The sequence below is a fragment of the Fundulus heteroclitus genome, chromosome 2, assembly GCF_011125445.2.
Source record: "Fundulus heteroclitus isolate FHET01 chromosome 2, MU-UCD_Fhet_4.1, whole genome shotgun sequence".
Taxonomy (NCBI): domain Eukaryota; kingdom Metazoa; phylum Chordata; class Actinopteri; order Cyprinodontiformes; family Fundulidae; genus Fundulus; species Fundulus heteroclitus.
The window spans coordinates 35899009-35920341 of record NC_046362.1 but is presented as its reverse complement, the minus strand read 5'-3'; the positions used below and the strand labels follow the sequence as shown (position 1 = coordinate 35920341).

The 21333-nt window shown below is 38.9% G+C and overlaps 1 protein-coding gene across 1 annotated transcript; it reads left to right on the top strand.

Moving 5' to 3' along the window:
* The first annotated feature begins 1811 nt into the window (after positions 1–1811).
* LOC118565206 (cytochrome P450 2D26-like) lies at positions 1812–17151 on the top strand. Its single transcript, XM_036145168.1, has 9 exons — positions 1812–2047; positions 9901–10063; positions 10288–10440; positions 14510–14670; positions 15371–15439; positions 15515–15656; positions 15778–15944; positions 16721–16862; positions 16937–17151. The coding sequence occupies exons 1-9, from the start codon at positions 1886–1888 to the stop codon at positions 17122–17124; spliced, it is 1347 nt and encodes a 448-aa protein (XP_036001061.1). The 5' UTR covers positions 1812–1885; the 3' UTR covers positions 17125–17151.
* Positions 17152–21333: the final 4182 nt, after the last annotated feature.

Genomic DNA, 21333 nt, shown 5'->3' with positions numbered 1-21333 from the left:
TAATGGGGAAAAATTACTAAATGGAAAATTCAAATTTAATTCGTTTTTAAAATAAAAAAGTCTTTCCACAGAGTGAGAGATTCTAAAAACTCCAGCTTCATGATAAATATGGTATACAATACATAATGGAGGGAATTGAATAAATTAAATCTCAATTTTTTTTGTTACCTTTATGTGTATTTGCCTAATTTCTGTATCAGATTCATAAGGCAGATTATACAACGTTTATGCAGAGACTAACCTGACCATACCACCCTGCAGAAGGCATTATTTGTGCTTCAAATCACATTTCAGCCACAAACACAGAAGGTGCAGTTAAATAAGAAAGACTGCCTGTTTTATTTTATTTCATTACGGGTACAGCTAGTCTGTGTGAATTTGTCCCTAAAACCCCAGTTCACCTTTATAAACAAGTTGGTGTCATCGTTACAGCACAGTGAACTGCTACATTTAGTGTGTTCCATTTGTCCTCCATAGTCGAAATTCTTGACCTTTGAGTCGGAAAATTTAACTGGAACCGCCCCCTAAAGTCAGTAATTTGAGTCGAAAAGTTGGTGCAACATGATGATATCCGACATTCATGACGGCTACAACTTGCAGCAACATTTAGTAGAACCTCATACTTTGACTGCGTGTAGCAGCTCTCTATTATTTATGTGACATTTAGTCAGTCGTACAGGTGCAACCGTTCGGTGTTCATCAGACAGGATGTTTCAGCTCTGTTTATTTGCACAAAATACTGCCTAGAACATCGTTATTGTTATTGTTTTAACAACATTGCGAGTGTTCATGTGTTTTCCTACTGTCCAACGGAGGGAAACTGGAAGGCTAAAAGACGGAGATGACGTAATCTGCGACTTGTGAAGTCCGACCTCCGAGGCAATAGGAAAACAACATTTTTTAGTTTAAAACTCCAATGAAACACTGATTTCTAACAAATCAAACACTTGTTTTATCTCATAGTAACCATGATTTCTGGTAGAGAATATATTGGTTTTATTGTGAGTTCTGTACTACTCTGAAAACCACCACATGTAATGCTGGTATATGTGGCAAACCTGATATTAATTGGGGTTAAGTGCCTTGCCTGGGGGCACATTGACATGTGGCAAGCTGGAATCAAACCTACAACCCTCTGATTGCCAGACAACTACTCAACCCATCAAGCCACAGTCACCCAAGGACTGGTCCCAGGGTTAACACTGGCAAAACAACACATACAGGCGGGGAAACAAGATGAGACGTTCTGGCAGGGAGTGGTTGGATCACGCTGGTATATGTAGGCGACAGGTGAGCAGAGTACACTAATTAGTGGTCACAGCAGGTGGAACCAATTAAGGTGACTGGTAGCTGAAATGAGTGGAGCATAGAGTGGCATAAATCAATCACAATGAGTCATGTGGTGTTTGTGTTAAAAAAGTACTCTTTTTTTAAACAATCAAACTTACTATAAGTGAACACAAACTGTTATGATTCTTGTGAAAACCAGTCTTTTAGCTGCAGCCAAATGTTTTGTTTTTCTGAAGCAAAGGAGTTGTTTGTGGAATGGAAGAATTATTCAAGTTAACATATTATCAGAAGTAACTAATATCAAACATTATTTCAAGCTGACATGCTTTGATGTCTGTTCCGCCCAGATATGCCTCTCTGATCATAAAAAATGCTGAAACATCCCCAGTACACACATTTATGTTTTGCTTCCTTTCTCTGTGAACAGTTCTCTTTATTGACTCTCTCTCTCTCTCTCTCTCTCTCTCTCTCTCTCTCTCTCTCTAAAAACAAAGAATCAAAGTACACACCAAGGTCATCAGCACTGCAAGAAGAGCTGTTCTTTCAGAAGAACTCAAGCAGATTTGCAGTTCAGTTTAATCCAATCTCAACAACCATGTTTGTTTCAATATTTCTGATAGGGCTCTGTGTTTGCTTCCTTCTTCTTCAGCTCCAACCTCGGAGACCCAAGAACTTCCCACCAGGACCCCCCTGTCTGCCTGTACTGGGGACCCTGCTGCATCTAAACTTAGAGAACCCCTTAAAGGACTTTCAGAGGGTAGGAACAGCACACTTTCATTTGTTGTCCTATTATTTTGTAAAGTTCAAAGCAAATTCACACTCACTAATCTAGCTAGTTAATCTGTACTAAAATCAAACTTTATTACCGGTCAGAGGTGAAAAACTTTGACTTCAAAAAAATCTTTAAAAAAATCCAATACATCATGAAATAATATTAAATTGAATGCATGTGTAGGAAATGTAGACTGTGCTAATGCTTTTTAGTTTCTGTTTGTGTGGTTTAGGTTTCTGTCTTTTTCTTTTTTTAATGTAATGCTTGTTCTGTTGACTCCAGGAATAATAATCTCTGCTCTGGTAAGGACTAATTGGGATCTCTAAAAAAACTAAACTAAATTAACAATCTTCATAAGCTAATATTTAAGGCGTTAATCTTTTGATTGTAAAGAAAGCTTTAGGCTGGCCATTTGGAGGTAACTAAATACCATTTTGTTTCTAAAGCAATTTAAAAAAAAAAACAAGCTTCACAGTGCTTTATAAAAAAAAACCATTGGAACATTTAAACATTTTATAAAGTCGGCACAAATATTATTTAGAAATTTTACATTATAGATTCAATTCAATCCAGTTTATTTTTTTTAGAGCCAATTCACAACACACATTATCTCAAGGCACTTTACAAAATCAATTCAATCAAATCATCCAGACAGATTGGTCAAAGTTTTTCCTCTCTAAGGAAACCCAGTTGATTGCATCAAGTCTCTCCAAGCAGCATTAACTCCTCCTGAAAGAGCGTAGAGCCACAGTGGAAAACTCCACCAGAACCAGGCTAGGTGTGAACACTCATCTGCCTTGACAAACTGGGGGTTAGAGAAGACAGAACAGAGACACAAAAAAACGCACAGAAGCACACATTGATCCAGGAATCTTGTCCATGTTATAGGGTAAAAGCAGATCATCCCCCCTGGATTGTGTCATAGCTGAACTAGTGTTCTGGTAGCTGTAACCACTATGAAGAGAAAAAAAGACAGACAGAACCAAAAGTTAAAAGTTGAAATAACAACAAACAATGCAAAATTAGAATGTAGGAGAACTCAGCAAAGTGAGAAAAAATAGATCTTGATCTCCTCCAGCAGCTTAAGCCTACAGAGATAACTACAGAGATAACTCAGGGTAACCCAAGCCACTCTAGAAGCTTTGTCAAAAAGGAAAGTTTTAAGCTTAGTCTTAAAAGTAGACGGGGTGTCTGCCTCACGGACCAAAACTGGGAGTTGGTTCCACAGGAGAGGAGCCTGATAGCTAAAGGATCTGCCTCCCATTCTATTTTTAGAGACTCTAGGAACCACCAGCAGACCTGCAGTCTGAGAGCGAAGTGCTCTGTTAGGAACATACGGGGTAATCAGAGCTCTGATATATGATGGAGCTTGATTATTAAGGGCTTAATAGGTGAGGATAATTTTAATCCTATTCTTGATTTAACTTGAAGTCAATGAAGGGAGCAAAAATTGGAGAAATATGATCCCTCTTGTTGATTTTCATTAGAACTCTTGCTGCAGCATTTTGGATCAGCTGAAGACTTCAAACTGCATTTTGTGGACTTCCTGATAGTAAAGAATTACAATTATCCAGCCTTGTTTAATATGGAATTTAAATGACGTCTGGGTTAAAAATAATCTTTTACTTTATTACGAGAAGCTAATTTAATGCCATCCAGATTAAGTGATTGGTTTAGAAGTTTATTTTTGAGGATTCTGGTCCAAAAATTACAACTTCTGTCTTGTCAGAATTTAAAAGCAGGAAATTTAGAGTCATGCAGGTTTTGATGTCATCAAGACATGCCTGTAATCAAAGTAATTGATTGGATTAGTCAGGATTTATGGATAAATATAGCTGTGTGTCATCAGCATAACAGTGGAAATTAATCCCAAACTGTCTGACCATTTTATCAATCAAATGCATATATAGTAAATAGACCTGGTCCAAGGTCTGAACCCTGTGGTACTCCACAAGTGACCCTGGAGTTCAAAGAGGATTTATTATTAACATGAACAAACTGGAATCTATCAGACAGATAAGATTTAAACCAGCCTAATGCTTTTCCCTTAATCCCTACAGTATGTTCAAGTCTTTCTAGGATAATATTGTGATCAACTGTATCAAATGCAGCACTGAGATGTAACCGGACAAGTACAGACACAAGTCCATTATCTGAGGCCATGAGAATGTCATTAGTGACCTTCACCAGAGCTCTGAAGCTTGACTGAAACTCTTTCAATAGGTAATTTCTTTGCAAATGTTCACATACCTGATTAGCAACTACTTTCTCAATAATTTTAGATAGGAAACTAAAGTTAGCTATAGGTCTGTAATTTATTAAGCCATTTTGACCAAGAGAGGGATTGTTTGATAAAGATCTACTACTATATGTGGGAAAACTCAGTTTAATTGAACTCAAATGTTATTAAAAATGGTCAGATAGGACAGGGTTGTGAGGAAATACTGTTAATTCTTCAATTCAATTTTATTTATATAGCGCCAAATCATGAAACATGTCATCTCAAGGCACTTTACAAAATCAAGTTCAATCATATTATACAGATTGGGTCAGATTATACAGATTGGTCAAAAATGTCCTATATAAGGAAACTAGTTGATTGCATCAAAATCCCGACAAGCAGCATTCACTCCTGGGGAACCGTAGAGCCACAGGGAGAGTCGTCTGCATTGTACATGGCTTTGCTGCAATCCCTCATACTGAGCAAGCATGAAGCGACAGTGGGAAGAAAAACTCTCCATTAACGGGAAGGAAAACCTCCGGCAGAACCGGGCTCAGTATGAACGGTCATCTGCCTCGACCGACTGGGGTTACCGAAGACAGAACAGAGACACAACAAGAGAGACAAAAAAGCACAGAAGCACACATTGATCTAGTAATCTGTTCTACATTAGATGGTAGTAGCGGGTGAGCCGTCTTCTCTGGATGATGTCACAGTTAACAGAACGCCAGACCAGGTGTACCTACTATGAAGAAAAAGAGAGAGAGCAAAAAGTTGAAAGCTGAAATGACGACAGTCATTTCTATGTAATACAATGCAAAACTGGAGAACAGTAGACTGAAGAACAGTAGAAATCAGTAGAGTGAGAAAATTAGACCCTGATGTCCTCCAGCAGCCTAGGCCTATCACAGCACAACTATAGAGATAGCTCAGGGTATGAGCCACTCTAACTATAAGCTTTGTCAAAAAGGAAAGTTTTAACATTAGTCTTAAAAATACATAGGGTGTCTGCCTCACGGACCAAAACTGGGAGTTGGTTCCACAGGAGAGGAGCCTGATAGCTAAAGGATCTGCCTCCCATTCTACTTTTAGAGACTCTAGGAACCACCAGCAGACCTGCAGTCTGAGAGCGAAGTGCTCTGTTAGGAACATACGGGGTAATCAGAGCTCTGATATATGATGGAGCTTGATTATTAAGGGCTTTATACGTTAGAAGGAGAATTTTAAATTCTATTCTTGATTTAACAGGAAGCCAATGAAGGGAAGCTAAAATTGGAGAAATATGATCCCTCTTGTTGATTTTCATCAGAACTCTTGCCGCAGCATTTTGAATCAGCTGAAGACTTCGAACTGCATTTTGAGGACTTCCTGATGGTAAATAATTACAATAGTCCAGCCTTGAAGTAACAAATGCATGGACTAGTTTTTCAGCATCACTCCTGGACAGAATGTTTCTAATTTTGGCGATATTCCGGAGGTGAAAAAAGGAAACTCTGGAAATCTGTTTAATATGGGACTTAAATGACATGTCTTGGTCGAAAACAACACCAAGATTTTTAACTTTATTACCAGAGGCCAAGTTAATGCCATCCAGATTAAGTGATTGATTAAGAACTTTATTTTTTGAAGACTCTGGCCCAAAGATTACAACTTCTGTCTTGTCAGAATTTAAATGCAGGAAATTTAAAGTCATCCAGCTTTTGATGTCATCAAGACATGACTGCAGTCGAAGTAACTGATTGGATTCATCAGGATTTATGGATAAATATAGCTGAGTGTCATCAGCATAACAGTGGAAATTAATCCCATTCTGTCTGATAATTTTGCCTATCGGAAGCATATATATAGTAAATAGAATTGGTCCAAGGACTGAACCCTGTGGTACTCCACAAGTGACCCTAGAGTTTGAGGAAGATTTATTATTAACATTAACAAACTGGAATCTGTCCGACAGATAAGATTTAAACCAGCCTAATGCTTTCCCCTTAATCCCTACAGTATGTTCAAGTCTTTCTAGGATAATATTGTGATCAACTGTATCAAATGCAGCACTGAGATCTAACAGGACAAGTATAGACACAAGTCCATTATCTGAGGCCATGAGAATATCATTGGTGACCTTCACCAGAGCTGCTTCAGTGCTATGATGAGCTCTGAAGCCTGACTGAAACTCCTCAAGTAGGTCATTACTTTGTAAATGTTCACATAGTTGATTAGCAACTACTTTCTCAAGAATTTTAGATAAGAAAAGATTAGATATAGGTCTGTAATTTACTAACTCATCTTGATCAAGAGATGGTTTCTTAAGTAAAGGTTTAATAACAGCTACTTTAAAAGCCTGTGGTACATATCCATTTACCAAGGATACATTAATCATGTCTAAAATAGGACCACTGATCAGAGGGAATACCTCCTTAAACAACTTGGTTGGGATTGGGTCTAACATACAGGTAGAAGGTTTAGATGAAACTAAAATTTTAGATAGCTCAGAAAGCTCCACTGCTTTTAAACAGTTCAGACACTGCGCATGTTCTAAGGATTCCTCCAATGCTGCCTCACTTACTGAGGACGAGGTAATCATGTTTGGGAGGATGCCAATTATTTTATTTTTAATGGAATCAATTTTATTTATGAAGAATCCCATAAAATCATTACTGCTAAGAGCTAAGGGAATGGATGGATCAACAGAGCTGTGGCTCTGGGTAAGTTTGGCAACTGTACTGAAGAGAAATCTAGGATTATTCTTATTCTCCTCAATTAATGATGAAAAATATGCTGCTCTAACTCTGCGAAGGGTCTTGTTATACAACAATAGACTGTTCTTCCAGATTAGGTAGGATTCCTCTTGGTGTGTAGAGCGCCATTTTCTCTCCAATTTCCTAACATTGTGCTTCAAGGAACGCAGCTCTGAATTAAACCAAGGAGCCAGCTTCCTGTGAATAATCACCTTCTTTTTCAAGGGAGCTACAATGTCTAATGCAGAACGCAATGACAAAGTCATACCGTTTACAAAGACATCTATTTGTGAATTGGAAGAAACAACATTGCTGCCATCTACAGGGCATTTCTGCAATACGGAGCATATTAAAAAGGGGACAGACTCTTTAAGTTTTGATACAGCATTATCCGATAAAGATCTACTATAATGGAACCCTCTTTTGGGGGTGGAAAACTCGGTTAGATTAAACTCAAATGTTATTAAAAAATGATCAGATAGGACAGGGTTGTGAGGAAATACTGTTAATTCTTCACAATCAATGCCATATGTCAGCACAAGGTCTAAAGTATGGAGCCAAGAGTGTGTCGGTTTATGCACATTTTGAGCAAAACCAATTGAATCTAGGATAGTTTTAAAGGCTACACTAAGGTTATCACATTCTGTGTCAACATGGATGTTAAAATCACCCACTATAATAGCCTTATCAGTATTTAACACCAAATCAGATAAGAAATCTGACAACTCATCCAAAAACTGAGTGTAAGGGCCTGGTGGACGATACAAAACAACAAACAGAAGAGGTTTTATTGCTTTGCAGTTTGGATGAGGGAAACTGAGGGTTAAATGTTCAAAAGAACTGTAGTTATTAATTGGCCTGGGACTAATTAATAAATCAGACTGAAAGATGGTTGCCACTCCTCCTCCTCTTCCCACAGATCTGGGAATGTGGAAATTTGAATAATTGGAGGGAGTTGACTCATTTATACTAACGTAGTCCTCTTGTAGCCAGGTTTCTGTGAGACAAAACAAATCAATCTGTTTATCAGAAATCAATTCGTTAACTAACAAAGTCTTTGGAGGGAGAGACCTTATATTTAATAGACCACATTTAATTGTTTTATTTTTAGGTTCAAGGTGAACCGTATTGATTTTTATTAGGGTTTTATGATTTGTTCCTTTTTAGATCAGTTTTTGATCTGTTAAGTTTTGGCCGTGGGAAAGACACCGTCTCAATAGGATAATGGATGGGTAACAGTACAGAAGCTGCAGAGAGGTGTGTTAAACTACGGCTCTGCTTCCTGGTCTGGACCCTGGGTTGTCAGCATTTAGGAGGACTAATAAATCCGGCCAGATTTCTAGAAAGAAGAGCTGCACCATCCAAAGTAGGATGGATGCCGTCTCTCCGGATCAGACCAGGTTTTCCCCAGAAAGTTCTCCAGTTATCAATGTAGCCCACGTCGTTTCACAATCAATCCTCCTCCTCTTCCTGTAGTTCTGAGAAGGTGGAGATTTTAATAATTAGAGGCAGTTGACTCATTTATACTAACATACTCCTCTTGCAGCCAGGTTTTTTTGAGACAAAATAAATCAATCTGATTATCAGAAACTAATTAATTAACTGACAGAATATTTGGAGGGAGAACCCTTATATTTAATAAACCACATTTCATTTCTTATTTTTTGTTCAAGTTGAGTCGGAGTGATTTTATATGATTTGCTCCTTTTACATCAGTTTTTAAATTTAGCCATGGGAAAGACACCGTCTCAAAAGGGTAATTGGTGGGTAACAGTACATAAGCTGTATAGAGGTGTGTTAAACTATGGCTCTGCTTCCTGGTCTGGACCCTGGGTTGTCAGCATTTTGGAGAACTAATAAATCCGGCCAGATTCCTAGAAAGAAGAGCTGCACCATCCAAAGTAGGATGGATGCCGTCTCGCTGGCTCAGATCAGGAAAGTTTCCTCAGAAAGTTTGCCCATTATCAATGTGTCAGGACACCGCCTAGACAACCAGTAGTTGAACGATGATATGCAGCTAAACATGTCATCACTGATCAGATAACAAAAATGCTTTAGACCTTATTTAGGTTTAGGCTCTGAAGACTCAAAATTTGATTTGGACTTGAAGTTCCAGGCTCATGAAATATCTTTATATCATGTGCTGATTTAACCTGACTTTCACCAGATCGATTTCGTTTCACAGAGCTCTATCTGGGATTGCTCCATCGGAGATGTATTTCAGAAGGAGGGACCTTATCAAAAATCCTTGCATAAGTCACTTGTCCCTAATCTTTACTGACTTGCTACTTTAACCACTAACATCTAAACCAACATCTGACCACGTCTGGTCACCCGTGCTTCCTAGCTGCGAGGCGTCGTTGTTGTCTGAATCCAAACAGTTGTTTCTCTGATACGTCACATCTTTGAAAATCCCGCACGGTGATCCAGATTGGCTCAACCATTTTATGGAGGAGCCAACCTGGCTGCAAGGCAGAGGAAAAATTGAATCAAACAAGGAAACATGAGAATGGCCAAACATGAGGAAAAAACGCTAAAGAACTAAAGAAGAGCAAGCAGAAAATAAAGATCTAACAGAACTACTGAAATAACAAAGAACAGAAGCTAACTACAACCGGAATTGAATTCAAAAGATACCAGAACACACTATTAACATAAATATTGAACAGAAAACAAAACTCATGACAGAAACTAGGATCTAAGGATGAACAACACTAAAGGTTTAAAACATAAACAGACTGCAGGATCCCCTGGGAGTAATTACACCCCTGGGGATCCTGACAGCCCACACTACAAACAATAAACAGTAAGATGTGTGGTTTGTTGCCTGTATTAAAGCTCTGATTGATCTAATAAAAACATGTGTTACTGTTGTCTTCCAGCTCAGGGAGTCCTATGGAAATGTCTACAGTCTGTTCATGGGTTCAAAACCAGCTGTTGTCATCAATGGGTTCAAGGCAATGAAGGAGGCAATTGTGACTAAATCTATCGATTTCGCTGGAAGACCCCGAGGCCTTTTTATAAATGACCTAATGCAGACAAAAGGTAAAATATGTGTTTAGAGAGAAGTGATGTGTGTTTCCAGTTAACTAATATGATGTCGTAAAAAAAATTGTAAAAAAATAAATAAATAAAATTATTACATTTTCTCAAAACTGCAGCTTATTCTCACTGTACATTTGGTCATGTGTTTACCATACATCTTTGCACTCAGTAAATGTACATTATTTTTAAAAGCTGTTTCATTTCAGTCGGGCTCTTTATTGTAGGTGTGATTATGGCTGATTATGGCCCAATCTGGAGGGAACGCCGGCGCTTTGCTCTGATGAACCTCAAGAACTTTGGTCTGGGAAAGAAATCAATGGAGGAGAGAATCCTTGAGGAAATTCAATACATCATTGAAACACTGGAAAAGAACTGTGGTACGGCTTTTATTAGTTAAGCTTCCTATATTGCAGCACCCTGTTGCTATTATTGACCTGTTGTCATATTTTGGCTATTGGCAAAGCTTTGTGTTAGATCCATGAGTCATTTTGGATTAGAATCCAAAATGCATCTTGGTCTTTTTTGGTCCACCTACAGTATGAATGGCTGGGTTTGTAATCCAAATACTACAATTTTAAAAAATGCATGTTAACAAAAATAGGGAAAATATATGAATAAATACATTTGAAGTAAACTAAACTCTATATTTAATTGCCAACTAGTAAGTGCGTTTATATAATTGTATGAGTAGGAACAACATAAATGGTCATTAGCCCCATTTCAATGAAAAGCCCCAGGCTTTTAACCTGACAACAGCCAGCTGCATGTATCGCTCCGCCTAGCTCCACTCACATACATCTGGGACACCGCCATAGGCATCGCCTTTACTGAAGGCTGGGCCTTATCAAAACTCCTTGCATATGATTGGATAAGCCACTTGTCTGTCATCTTTATCGACGTGCTATTTCAACCACTCACACCGAAGCTAACCCGTGACGCTGATGAGACCGACGCCGGAAAAAAAAAACTTTTTTTTTTTTTATGTGTTTGCGGCTCTAGTGCAGGGTTTCCCGCAGCGCTATCTTGGCGAGGCGGCCGCGGAAAACGTGTCGTCCACCCCCCCCCCCCCCCTCCGCTCCGCGAGCCGGTCCGCGGAAAACGTGTCGTCCACCCCCCCCCCCCCCCCGCTCCCCCCCGCTCCGCGAGCCGGTCCGCCTCGCATAAGCAACTTCCTGCGGGAAACACTGTAGTGGCACGCGTTTTATTGACAGTGAGCTGACAGGAAGAGGGGGGAGGACAGGCGGCAAAGCGCCGCGGGTCGGACTCGATCCCGGGCTGACCGCGTTGAGGACTAAAGGCCTCCCAATATGGTTAGCGCTAACCGCTAACCGCTCCGGGGCGCGTCCGCGTTGCGCGTCCGCGTACGCGCCCCGGAAAACAAAACTTGCCAAATCCGGTCAGGAGAAGGGCGAAAACATGGTTTCCACCAACAAAAGCCTTCAGAGCCGTTCTCTGATGTTCTTTTAATGAAACAATATCAGATAGATTGGACAACACGGAAGAAATAGCAGCATCAATGCTAACGCTTGCTTCCTCGATGCGAGCCGCCATTGTTGTTGGAATCTCACGGTGGCTTCTCCACTACGTCACATCCATGAAACACCCGCCCTGCGTCCTGATTGGCCAGACCAAAAATTTGGTTGGGGAAATCACTTTCAATCAGCCGTGTCCCAGATGTATGTGAGTGGAGCTAGGCGGAGCAATACATGCAGCTGGCTGTTGTCAGGTTACCAGGCTTTGGTTTACTTCGGTAAACCAGAGTTTTGTGCAACGATGAAGTGTGGATATCGCTTTGCACTCTTTGTGTTTTTGGATGACTAATAAAAAGTCAAACAAGAGGGAGCATGCAGATGAAGCAGGTCAGACTGATCCTGGAAAGCAAGGTCGTGAAAACATTTAAAAACAAATAAAATAATTTTAAAATCAGTCCAAATGTGAACCAGTAGCTAATGAGTTGCTCTCATTTTCTGGTACCAGTTAAAAGTTTTGTTAAGCCCAGAGTAAAGTGCAGCGCAGTATCCCAAGCAAATTTTAATTAAAGCAAAGGTTAAAATTTTTAGTCAGCTGTCCTAGTTTGAATTATTATTTTTTGAACTCTGCATCAAAGTTAAGATTATAAGTCTTACACTGAGTTCTGTAGCAGTCAGTGTCAGATACTGACTTCTAGGTCCCAGGTCTACACAGATGTTAGTGACATCAATGCACCCAAACAGCATTAACTTTTGAGGAGTTTATTTTTAGAGCAACTATTTTCCTTTTTAGTGTCATAAAACCCTGACTGTATTCTGCCAGAAAAAAAATGGTTTCTTATAACTGACTCCTGAGGGACGGGATAGAGAGAGAAGAGGAATAGGCCAAGTATGGAGCCTTGAGGCACTCTGCATGAGTGGTACTCATTACAAAATAAAACAAAAAAGCAATTCTCCATTCCTAATAAAAGGAGTTAATAATATCGGCAAGAACTTAAAACTAATTTATTACTTTATTCAGTGACGATTTGTACGTTTGGGGCCTGTTTCATTTGATCCATTCATGCAGATCTATCTAGAAACAAAATATATTTTACGATAATAAAACAGACAACAGGAATGGACTCATGAAGGTGGAGTTTTGGTGGCAGCAAAGAATTTCTGGTGATGAGTGACAATCAGAACTAACTGGATTTTTAGCAGAAATCTGGAAATGTCTACAGAGCCGTTTAATTGTTGAGAAGGTGCAATACTGAGCATAAATGTCGTGAATTGAGTTTAAACAGTGATTCTTCTCATATTAGGCAGTCTTGGTATGTTGAAACGATCACAGGAGAACAGGTGTTTTCTTTTTCTTTTTTTTTTCTGCTTTAACCAATTAACTGGACAATAACGTGTTCACCCTTCTCTTTCACTTTTTAACAAAAGTAAAACATTACTTCCAGGATAAAACTGAGACATAGTTGACTGGACCCACTCTTCCAGCGTCCAGTTGCCGTAACAGCGAAACAGAGCAATCAGCAGACAGTGGAGCTGATGAGTGGTCTGGTAAAAGCCTATATTGAGATTAGATGGTCTCCTTCGCTTTCTCTGCCATGGAAAGCGAGGCTGCTCCATGCGCGCACACAATGTGGCGAAACAGTTGATAATTAACTCAAAACATCCAGCCAAGATTTTAGCATTTCCCATCTATTATGTGCAGATATTCCCCCCCAACTTGCTAAACGCTTTACAGTGACTTTTTAGCGGCAACAAACACATCAAGTCTGTGGGAAATCAAGATGGAAATGCGGGAAATGTGAGAAAAACACTGCAGTCTCTCCGGGGGAGCTGCAGTATTTTACCACAGTGGGTCTCTGCCGCCTCGACAAGTCCGAGCAGAATTAAAACTGGCTCATAATCCTGATGAACTGACCGCACAAATTAAGTTTGGAGGTGTACTTTCTTACCTAAAATCATCTTAAATCATCTTGTGATATATATAAAGGGTATAAAATCATTAGGTTTGTTAACTCCTCATCTCCTTACTGCTCCTTACTTCACCTTTGTGGTGGACAGTTTTGTTTTTTTTCTTACCGCCCGAAGCCCCGCCCCTCAACAAGCCCAGAGAAAGCAAAGCAAAGTACTGGGTGGCTTAGGGGACCAAAGCCCCAGGAAAGTAAAGCTCAGGAAAAGTGAAATTAGTCGGGTAAATGTGTATGTGTGTATAATTTATAATGTGAGTATAATTTTTCCACAGCAATGACAAGAACTATCAAAGGCAGTTTTCAAATATCGTATCACAGGCTTTTGATCACAGCACAACTATTTTTTTTTTTAAAGGTTAAAGGCTATATGAGCTGAGAAGTTCTCCTTCACTTTCTCTGCCACTGAAAGTGAGGCTGCTCCATGCGCGTGTACACGGTGGCGAAACAGTTGATAATTAACTCAAACACCGAAAACATTCAGCCAAGATTTAACGTTTGATATCTGTTATGTGCAGATATTTCCCACTAACTTCCTAAATGCTTTATGATGACTTTTCAGCCGCAACAAACACATCCAGTCTGTGGGAAATCACAGACAGTCTGGCCGACAACACACAGCAGCAGCAGGGCTAAAACACTGCAGTCTCACCGGGGAGCTGCAGTGTTTTAGCCCAGTGGGTCTCTGCCGCCCCAACAAGTCTGAGCAGAATTAAAACTGGCTCATAATCCTGATGAACTGACCACACAAAATAAGTTTGGAGGTGTACTTTCTCCTCATCTCCTACTGCTCCTTACTCCACTTTGTGGCGGACAGTTTTTCTTACTGCTCGAAGCCCCGCCCCCTCAACAAGCCCAGAGAAAGCATTGGGGGACCAAAGCCCCAGGAAAGCACAGCTCGAGGAAAGTGAAATTAGTCGGGTAAATGTGTATGTGTGTATTGAATGTGGATTCTATTTTATTTTGAGCTCTACTTTTTGCCTGCAGTTATATTAAACGTTATGTCTTTACAGGTAACACTGTGAGTCCTCAGGTTATGTTTCATAACGCTGGCTCCAACATCATCTGCCAGCTTCTCTTTGGAACACGCTACGAGTACGATGATGAGACAATCAAGTTGATTGTGAGGTGTTTTACTGAGATAACTAAAATAATCAACAGTCCATGGGCAATGGTGAGTCATGATGGTTTTTAGCCAAAGCTAAATGGAAAATATGATGATTGGCAGAATAACCGCAGTTAATTACATTACATAGCTCAAAATGCAGTTTTTATAAGCACATAAAGAATGTCTGCTTCATCAGATATAAAACCAAACAGACAGAAAAAAATAACCTTTCATCCATAGGGCAAATGGATGTGGTATTCACTAGAATCTAGTGACTAGATCACCGACTAGATCTTTGTAGATAAATACCTTTGACAGTACTATTGAAATATAGCTCTTTGGTATAGGCTTGTCATAACGTGAACATTTAGGTTTTTGTTACAGATAATTGGATCAACGTGCCTTAAAAATTGGAGATGATGCAGTTTTAATCTTTTCAATTTAAACCTTCTTTTTTTTTCAAACGTGAAGTCTGCCGGCTGCATCATTTTATATACCTAAGAAGAAGTTAACAGACTGATTAGTTTCCAATCTACAAACTTCCAAAATCACTTATTAATAGAGTTTGGTGATGTTGTGTAAATATATGAGCATGTGGAGGGCCTTGAAAAGTCTGTGTGTGATAGACCAACACAAAGTGCAACTTCTGGGCATTTATAAACCAACAGTTGAAAAAGATTGTATCCACTACTTTGTATTGGTTAAGACTCCATGATCCTAGATTTGGTTGAATTTATTCAATGTAATAACAAGCCTGTCTTCACAGCTGTATGACTCTGTCCCTTTAATACGTCACCTGCCGCTGCCCTTCAACAAAGCCTTTGAAGACATGGAGGTAACAGCATCATACCCAAGATTGAACATATGTAAATTATGAATGAATTAAATATTACATTTCTTTACATTTTAGATTTTTCTGAATATAGCAAGACATTTGGTGAATGAACACAAAAGAACCCGAGTCTCTGGAGAGCCACGAGATTTTGTTGACTGCTATTTGGATGAACTGGAAAACGTATGCAAATACTCCTTTTGGCCTTTTCCTTTCAGGGGTCACCACTAACCATCATCTCTCTCCATCTAAACCCATCTTCTGCATCCTCTTCTCTCACATCACTACCTTCATGTCCTCTTTAACTCTATCCATAAATCTCCTCTTTGGTCTTCTTCTAGAACTCCTGCTTCAGTCTGGCCTCTCTGGCTTTATCGACAAAACACCTCCTATGAGCTGTTCCTCTGATGAACTCATTCCTCATATTATCTATCCTCGTCACTCCCATACAGAACCTCAACATCTTCATCTCTCCAGCTCTGCCTCCTATCTCTTCCTCAGCGCCATTGTTTTTAGACAACATATCTGCTTTAAAGCTGCATGCATGCATAATCTCGCACTGCATCTGGATTGAGCGCATACCGCAAATCTATGCGGCACAGTAAATAAGATTCAAGCTGAACTGTAAACAAAATAATATTTTTTCTTTGCTCTGGGCCCCTTATCAGGAAAAAAATTGGCCGATCTACCCTGAGTAGAAAGCAGCTACTGCAAGTAGTTCTACCTCACTCTGTCAGTGTTTGTTCTGAAACCATAAACTCAGCGTTTATGGTTTCAGAACAGATGGTTATGGAAGCCCATTTCCGCCAGTATAATGAAAAGAAACGTTTTATATTATATTTATGAGATAGCTAAGTCATAATTATGATATAAAACTCTTTTTTTTTCTCAGAGTAGCAGAGTTGGGCTTCCATACAGTGTGATATGACTTCCATGCAGGTGAGTATGGAAGTCCATTTCCGCCACTCTGATGGAAAAAATATCATACTGATGAGATACTGACTTAGCTAAGTCATAACGATGAGATGGCTAAGACAGAATTATGACATAAAACTTTTTGTTTCTTCAGAGTGGCAGACAAGGGTTATTTGACAGAGAATTAAACCTTTGAACACAAGAGGGGAGGGGGGCACATTGATTATGAAAGGTGTTGAAAGGACACAGCAGCAAATCATGATGTCAGGATGAAGGTAGGAGAGTAGCGTTTCTTGAGGTCTATTTGCAAGACTGAACCTTAAATTCAGAGCATATTTTACAGCATTTCATATTTTTGTTTCTGTTCAGGGTACAATGATCATCCAGAACCTGGATTCGGTGCTGAGGGAGGAAGGACAGTGGAAGTTCCCTCATGAATTCAACCCGGAGAACTTCCTAAATGAACAGGGAGAGTTTGTCAAACCTGAAGCTTTCATGCCTTTCTCTGCAGGTAAACTGACATGTGTCATGGTTGAGGTGACCAGCGTGTAATGTGGCTTGGATCAACTGATTTCTGTGTCCCAGGTCCTCGGGTATGTCTTGGAGAGAGTCTGGCTCGTATGGAACTTTTCCTCATCGTGGTGACTCTGCTGAGGAGGTTTAAGTTCATCTGGCCGGAGGATGCTGGAGAACCAGACTTCACCCCGGTTTATGGAATCACTTTGACACCCAAACCTTATCGTATGAAGGTCCAACTGAGGTCAAAACAGTGAGGAGCAGAAACAGAGAAGAAATAACAAGATACTCTGAAGAAAAAATAAATAAATCCAAATTATCAATGCCTTTTTTTTGGGGTAGTGGTGGGCTAGTGGTTAAAGGATGCAAAGTTCCTGTTTTGACATCCACAGACTGCCATTCTGAGTCCCTGAACAAGACCTCTAGCCTCAGATTGCTCTCCAGGCGCAGCACAATGTGTCATTAACCGGAGAGGCAGAGAGACCCAGTATTCAAACCAAACAAGCGAGGTAAATGAAAAGGCTTTAATAAAGCTCAAAATTAAATCAGACAGGGATAAGCAGGCTTGGTGGTCAAAAAAACTGTCCAGGGTCGATACACAAAATGGCAGTCCAAAACAGGCAGGAATACAGACAGGGATCAGGCAAGCTCAGATAATCCAAAGAGAGAATCAGGTCGGCAAAAGAAGTAAGCAGTCAGACAGGGCAGGAAAAACAGGTTCAGGGATCAGGCTGGCTCAGAAGTGAAAAAGGCAGATTGGGTCAATATTCACAGGACTATCAGAAAAGAACGCTGGATAAGACTCACGAAAAGGCTCGAACTGATCTGGCAGATTGCAGGGGGCAGAGGCAGATATAAGTAGGTGTGTGAGCAGGTGGTGACAAAGAAGTGAGCTGGCAGATAGCTGCAGGTGAACTGAGTTCACTGATTAAAGGCTGGATACAGAGAACATAACATACATAACATAAACAAAATCAAAACCAAAACTAAGACAGAACCTAAAACAGAAATGAAACCTAAGGCAGGGGAGTTAACTAACTGATCAGAATGAACAAACAGCCAAAACAAAGCCCAGATCCTGACACAACGGCATCTTGCTGCTCCCTAAGGGATCGCTTCAATGCACAAGACGAATTTCATTGGAATGTATGTTGCAATAATTTTGTATTGCTGCTAACCCATTGTGATAAAAGTTTGACTCAAAGATTCTTCATTTTCCATTTTCTTGTTTTATTTCAAAGGATTTAAAGAAACTGTCAGGAATTTATGTGGAGTCTTACATTTTTTACCATGTCGGGGTACGGAAGAGGATTATGACCATTTAAAAAAAAATTAAATAAATGTCTATTCAATTCTGACTTCTTTCTCAGTCAGAATTCTGGCTTTTTTCTCAGAATTCTGAGAAAATGTCAGAAATGAATACACTTTTATTTTTTATTTTTTAATGGCCCTGATTCTCTTCTGTATCAGGTAACCTACAGCAAACGTTTTTATTAATGGGGAAAAAATTACTAAATGGAAAATTCTGATTTAAGTTGGTCTTATAATAAAAGTCTTTCCACAGAGTGAGAGATTCTAAACACTCCGGCTTCATGATAATAATGGTAGGGGAGACCAGGGCTAGTTGTCACATGGGTAAGTTGTCACATCGCAATTATCTTCTCCATCAGAGGGTGCAACCAAAAAGTGGAATACCAGTTTTCTTCCTTTGCATGGTCAGGGCTCACGGACTGAGTGAGAAAAGGATAAGACATTGTAAGTTGAGATGAGCACCAATTGACCATTTTCCACTACCCAAAGTAAAAAATATTAACTCTATATTTTTTTAAATAACCTTCATTCAGATAAAAATTCTAGCAGTTATATATATATATATATATATATATATATATATATATATATATATATATATATATATATATAACATATGGATTTGTTAAAGTAGATATTAAGGCATCCAGTCATACCTCAGTCATTGTTCGGATTAAGCCTAACGTTAAGATAGAGCAATAATTAGCAAACATGGTCATTTGGGGCAACTTGTCATGTCACAGTCATTTTGGGGTAAGTTGTCACATGTAACAACTTACCCCAAAATAATAATTTTTAGAAATAATTTAAATCAATACATCCTAATAAAAATTGTACATTATATTTACAGAAAAAAGAGCGATATAAAAGAGAGGACAAAGTGAGAAGATGGTCAGGAGTTATAAAAGAAAAACAGAGCACGGCCGTGCAGCACCTGACGTGATGCTGAGGGCAGTCAGGCAGGTGATCCGAGGTCACAAGTCGAACAGGAGTACAGCGAAGGACTTTAATGTCAATTACCGTACTTTGGGGTGATACTGTAAAACATTCACACCAGTGGAAACTCAGGGTCAGACAGCTATCAATCAATGTTTCATAATATTTCATTTTATTTCATCTTATTTCATATGATGCATGTGCTCCTGGCAATTCAAGCTACATAAGCTATGCCAAAACGGCAACTCAGATGAAGAGTGACTCGTGAGATTTTCTCTTGTTCTTTTGTTTGTATCCAAAGTTTAAATGTCAGTTTCGTAACGCATGTTGCATATTATTTCATGTTTTTTTTATGAGTGATAAAAGTGATTTATTGTCATTTATTCACTTAACATTAAAAAATAACAAAATTAATTTTGCTCTTATTTTATCGGTTGCAAAACCCCGTGTGACATCTTACCCCTTATAGTGTGACAACTTACCCCTTGGAGGGGCAACTTGTCACATGGTGAAAATCTCCATTAGATAGCTTATATCTCTGCACAGAAATAAGATATGAAAATGACCTGAATACAAAATATATACCTGAGACTTTGGTCTTTCATCTGGTACATATGTTTTTTATATATGGTGTCTTGATTCCAATATTTATGTATGAGTGTAAAAAGTGTGACAACTAGCCCCGGTCTCCCCTATACGTGATGGAGGGAATTGAATAAATTAAATATTTTTTTTATTACCTTTTGTATGTGTATTTGCTTCATTTCTGTATCAGATTTATAAGGCAGATTATACAACATTTATGCAGACACTAACCTGCCCATACCACCCTGCAGAAGGCATTATTTGTGCTTCAAGTCATATTTCAGCCACAAACACAGAAGGTGCAGTTAAATGAGAAAGACTGCCTGTTTTATTTTATTTCATTACAGGTCGAGCGAGTCTGTGTGAATTTGTCCCTAAAACCCCAGTTCACCTTTATAAACACGTTGGTGTCATCGTTACAGCACAGTGAACTGCTACATTTAGTGTGTTCCATTTGTCCTCCATAGTCGAAATTCTTGACCTCTGAGTCGGAAAATTTAACTGGAACCGCCCCCTAAAATCGGTATTATAAGCATTCATAATGGCTTGTAGCAGCTCTCTATAATTTATGTGCCGTTTAGTCAGTCGTACAGGTGCTACCATTCAGTGTTCATCAGACGGGATGTTTCAGCTCTGTTTATTTGCACAAAATACCGCCTAGAACATCGTTATTGTTATTGTTTTAACAACATTGCGAGTGTTCATGTGTTTTCCTACTGTCCAACGGAGAGAAACTGGATGGCTAAAAGACGGAGATGACGTAATCTGTAACTTGTGAAGTCCGACCTCTGAGGCAAAAGAAAAACGACATTTTTTTAGTTTGAAACTCCAATCAAACACTCATTTCTAACAAATCAAAAGCTTCTTTTATGTTTTTTTTACATGTCTTAATGTTTTTACCCCATGGTAACCACAGTTTCTGGTAGAGAATGTATTGATTTTATTGTGAGTGCTGTACTACTATGAAAACCACCACATGTAATGCTGGCATACGTGGCAAACCCAATATTCAAGCCAACTTAATTAAATAAAAAAAAGTTTATTGATAATTGATACAATTTGAGCAGGTAAATAAGATTATTTACCAATGTAATGAGTATTTTGACTGCTAAAATAAGATAATTAGATATTCTGCACTGGAAATAAGATCATGGAGATGATTTGTTCCTATTTTAAGTGCAAAAATCTTATTCTATTGGCAGATTATTTCATTTACCTGCTCAAATCAAGGAAAAACACACTAATTTGAAGAAATTTTACTTATTTTTAGTTCAGTTTTTGCAGTGTGGAACCAATTAATGGCTGAGATGAGTGGAGCATAAATCAGTCACAATGAGTCATGTGGTGTTTGTGTTCAAAAAAGTAATTTTTCAAACAATTACACTCACTGTAAGTGAACGCAAACTGTTGCGATTCTTATGAAAACCTGCAATTTTTAGTTTTTCTGAAGCAAAGGAGTTGTTTGTGGAATGAAAAAATAATTCAAGTTAACGTTATCAAAACTAACCAATATCAAAGATTATTTCAAGCTGACAGGTTTTGATGTCTATTCCGCCCAGATCCTAATAAATGATCCAAAAAAATCCCCATTATCACACATTTATTTTTTGCTTCCTTTCTCTGTGAACAGTCCT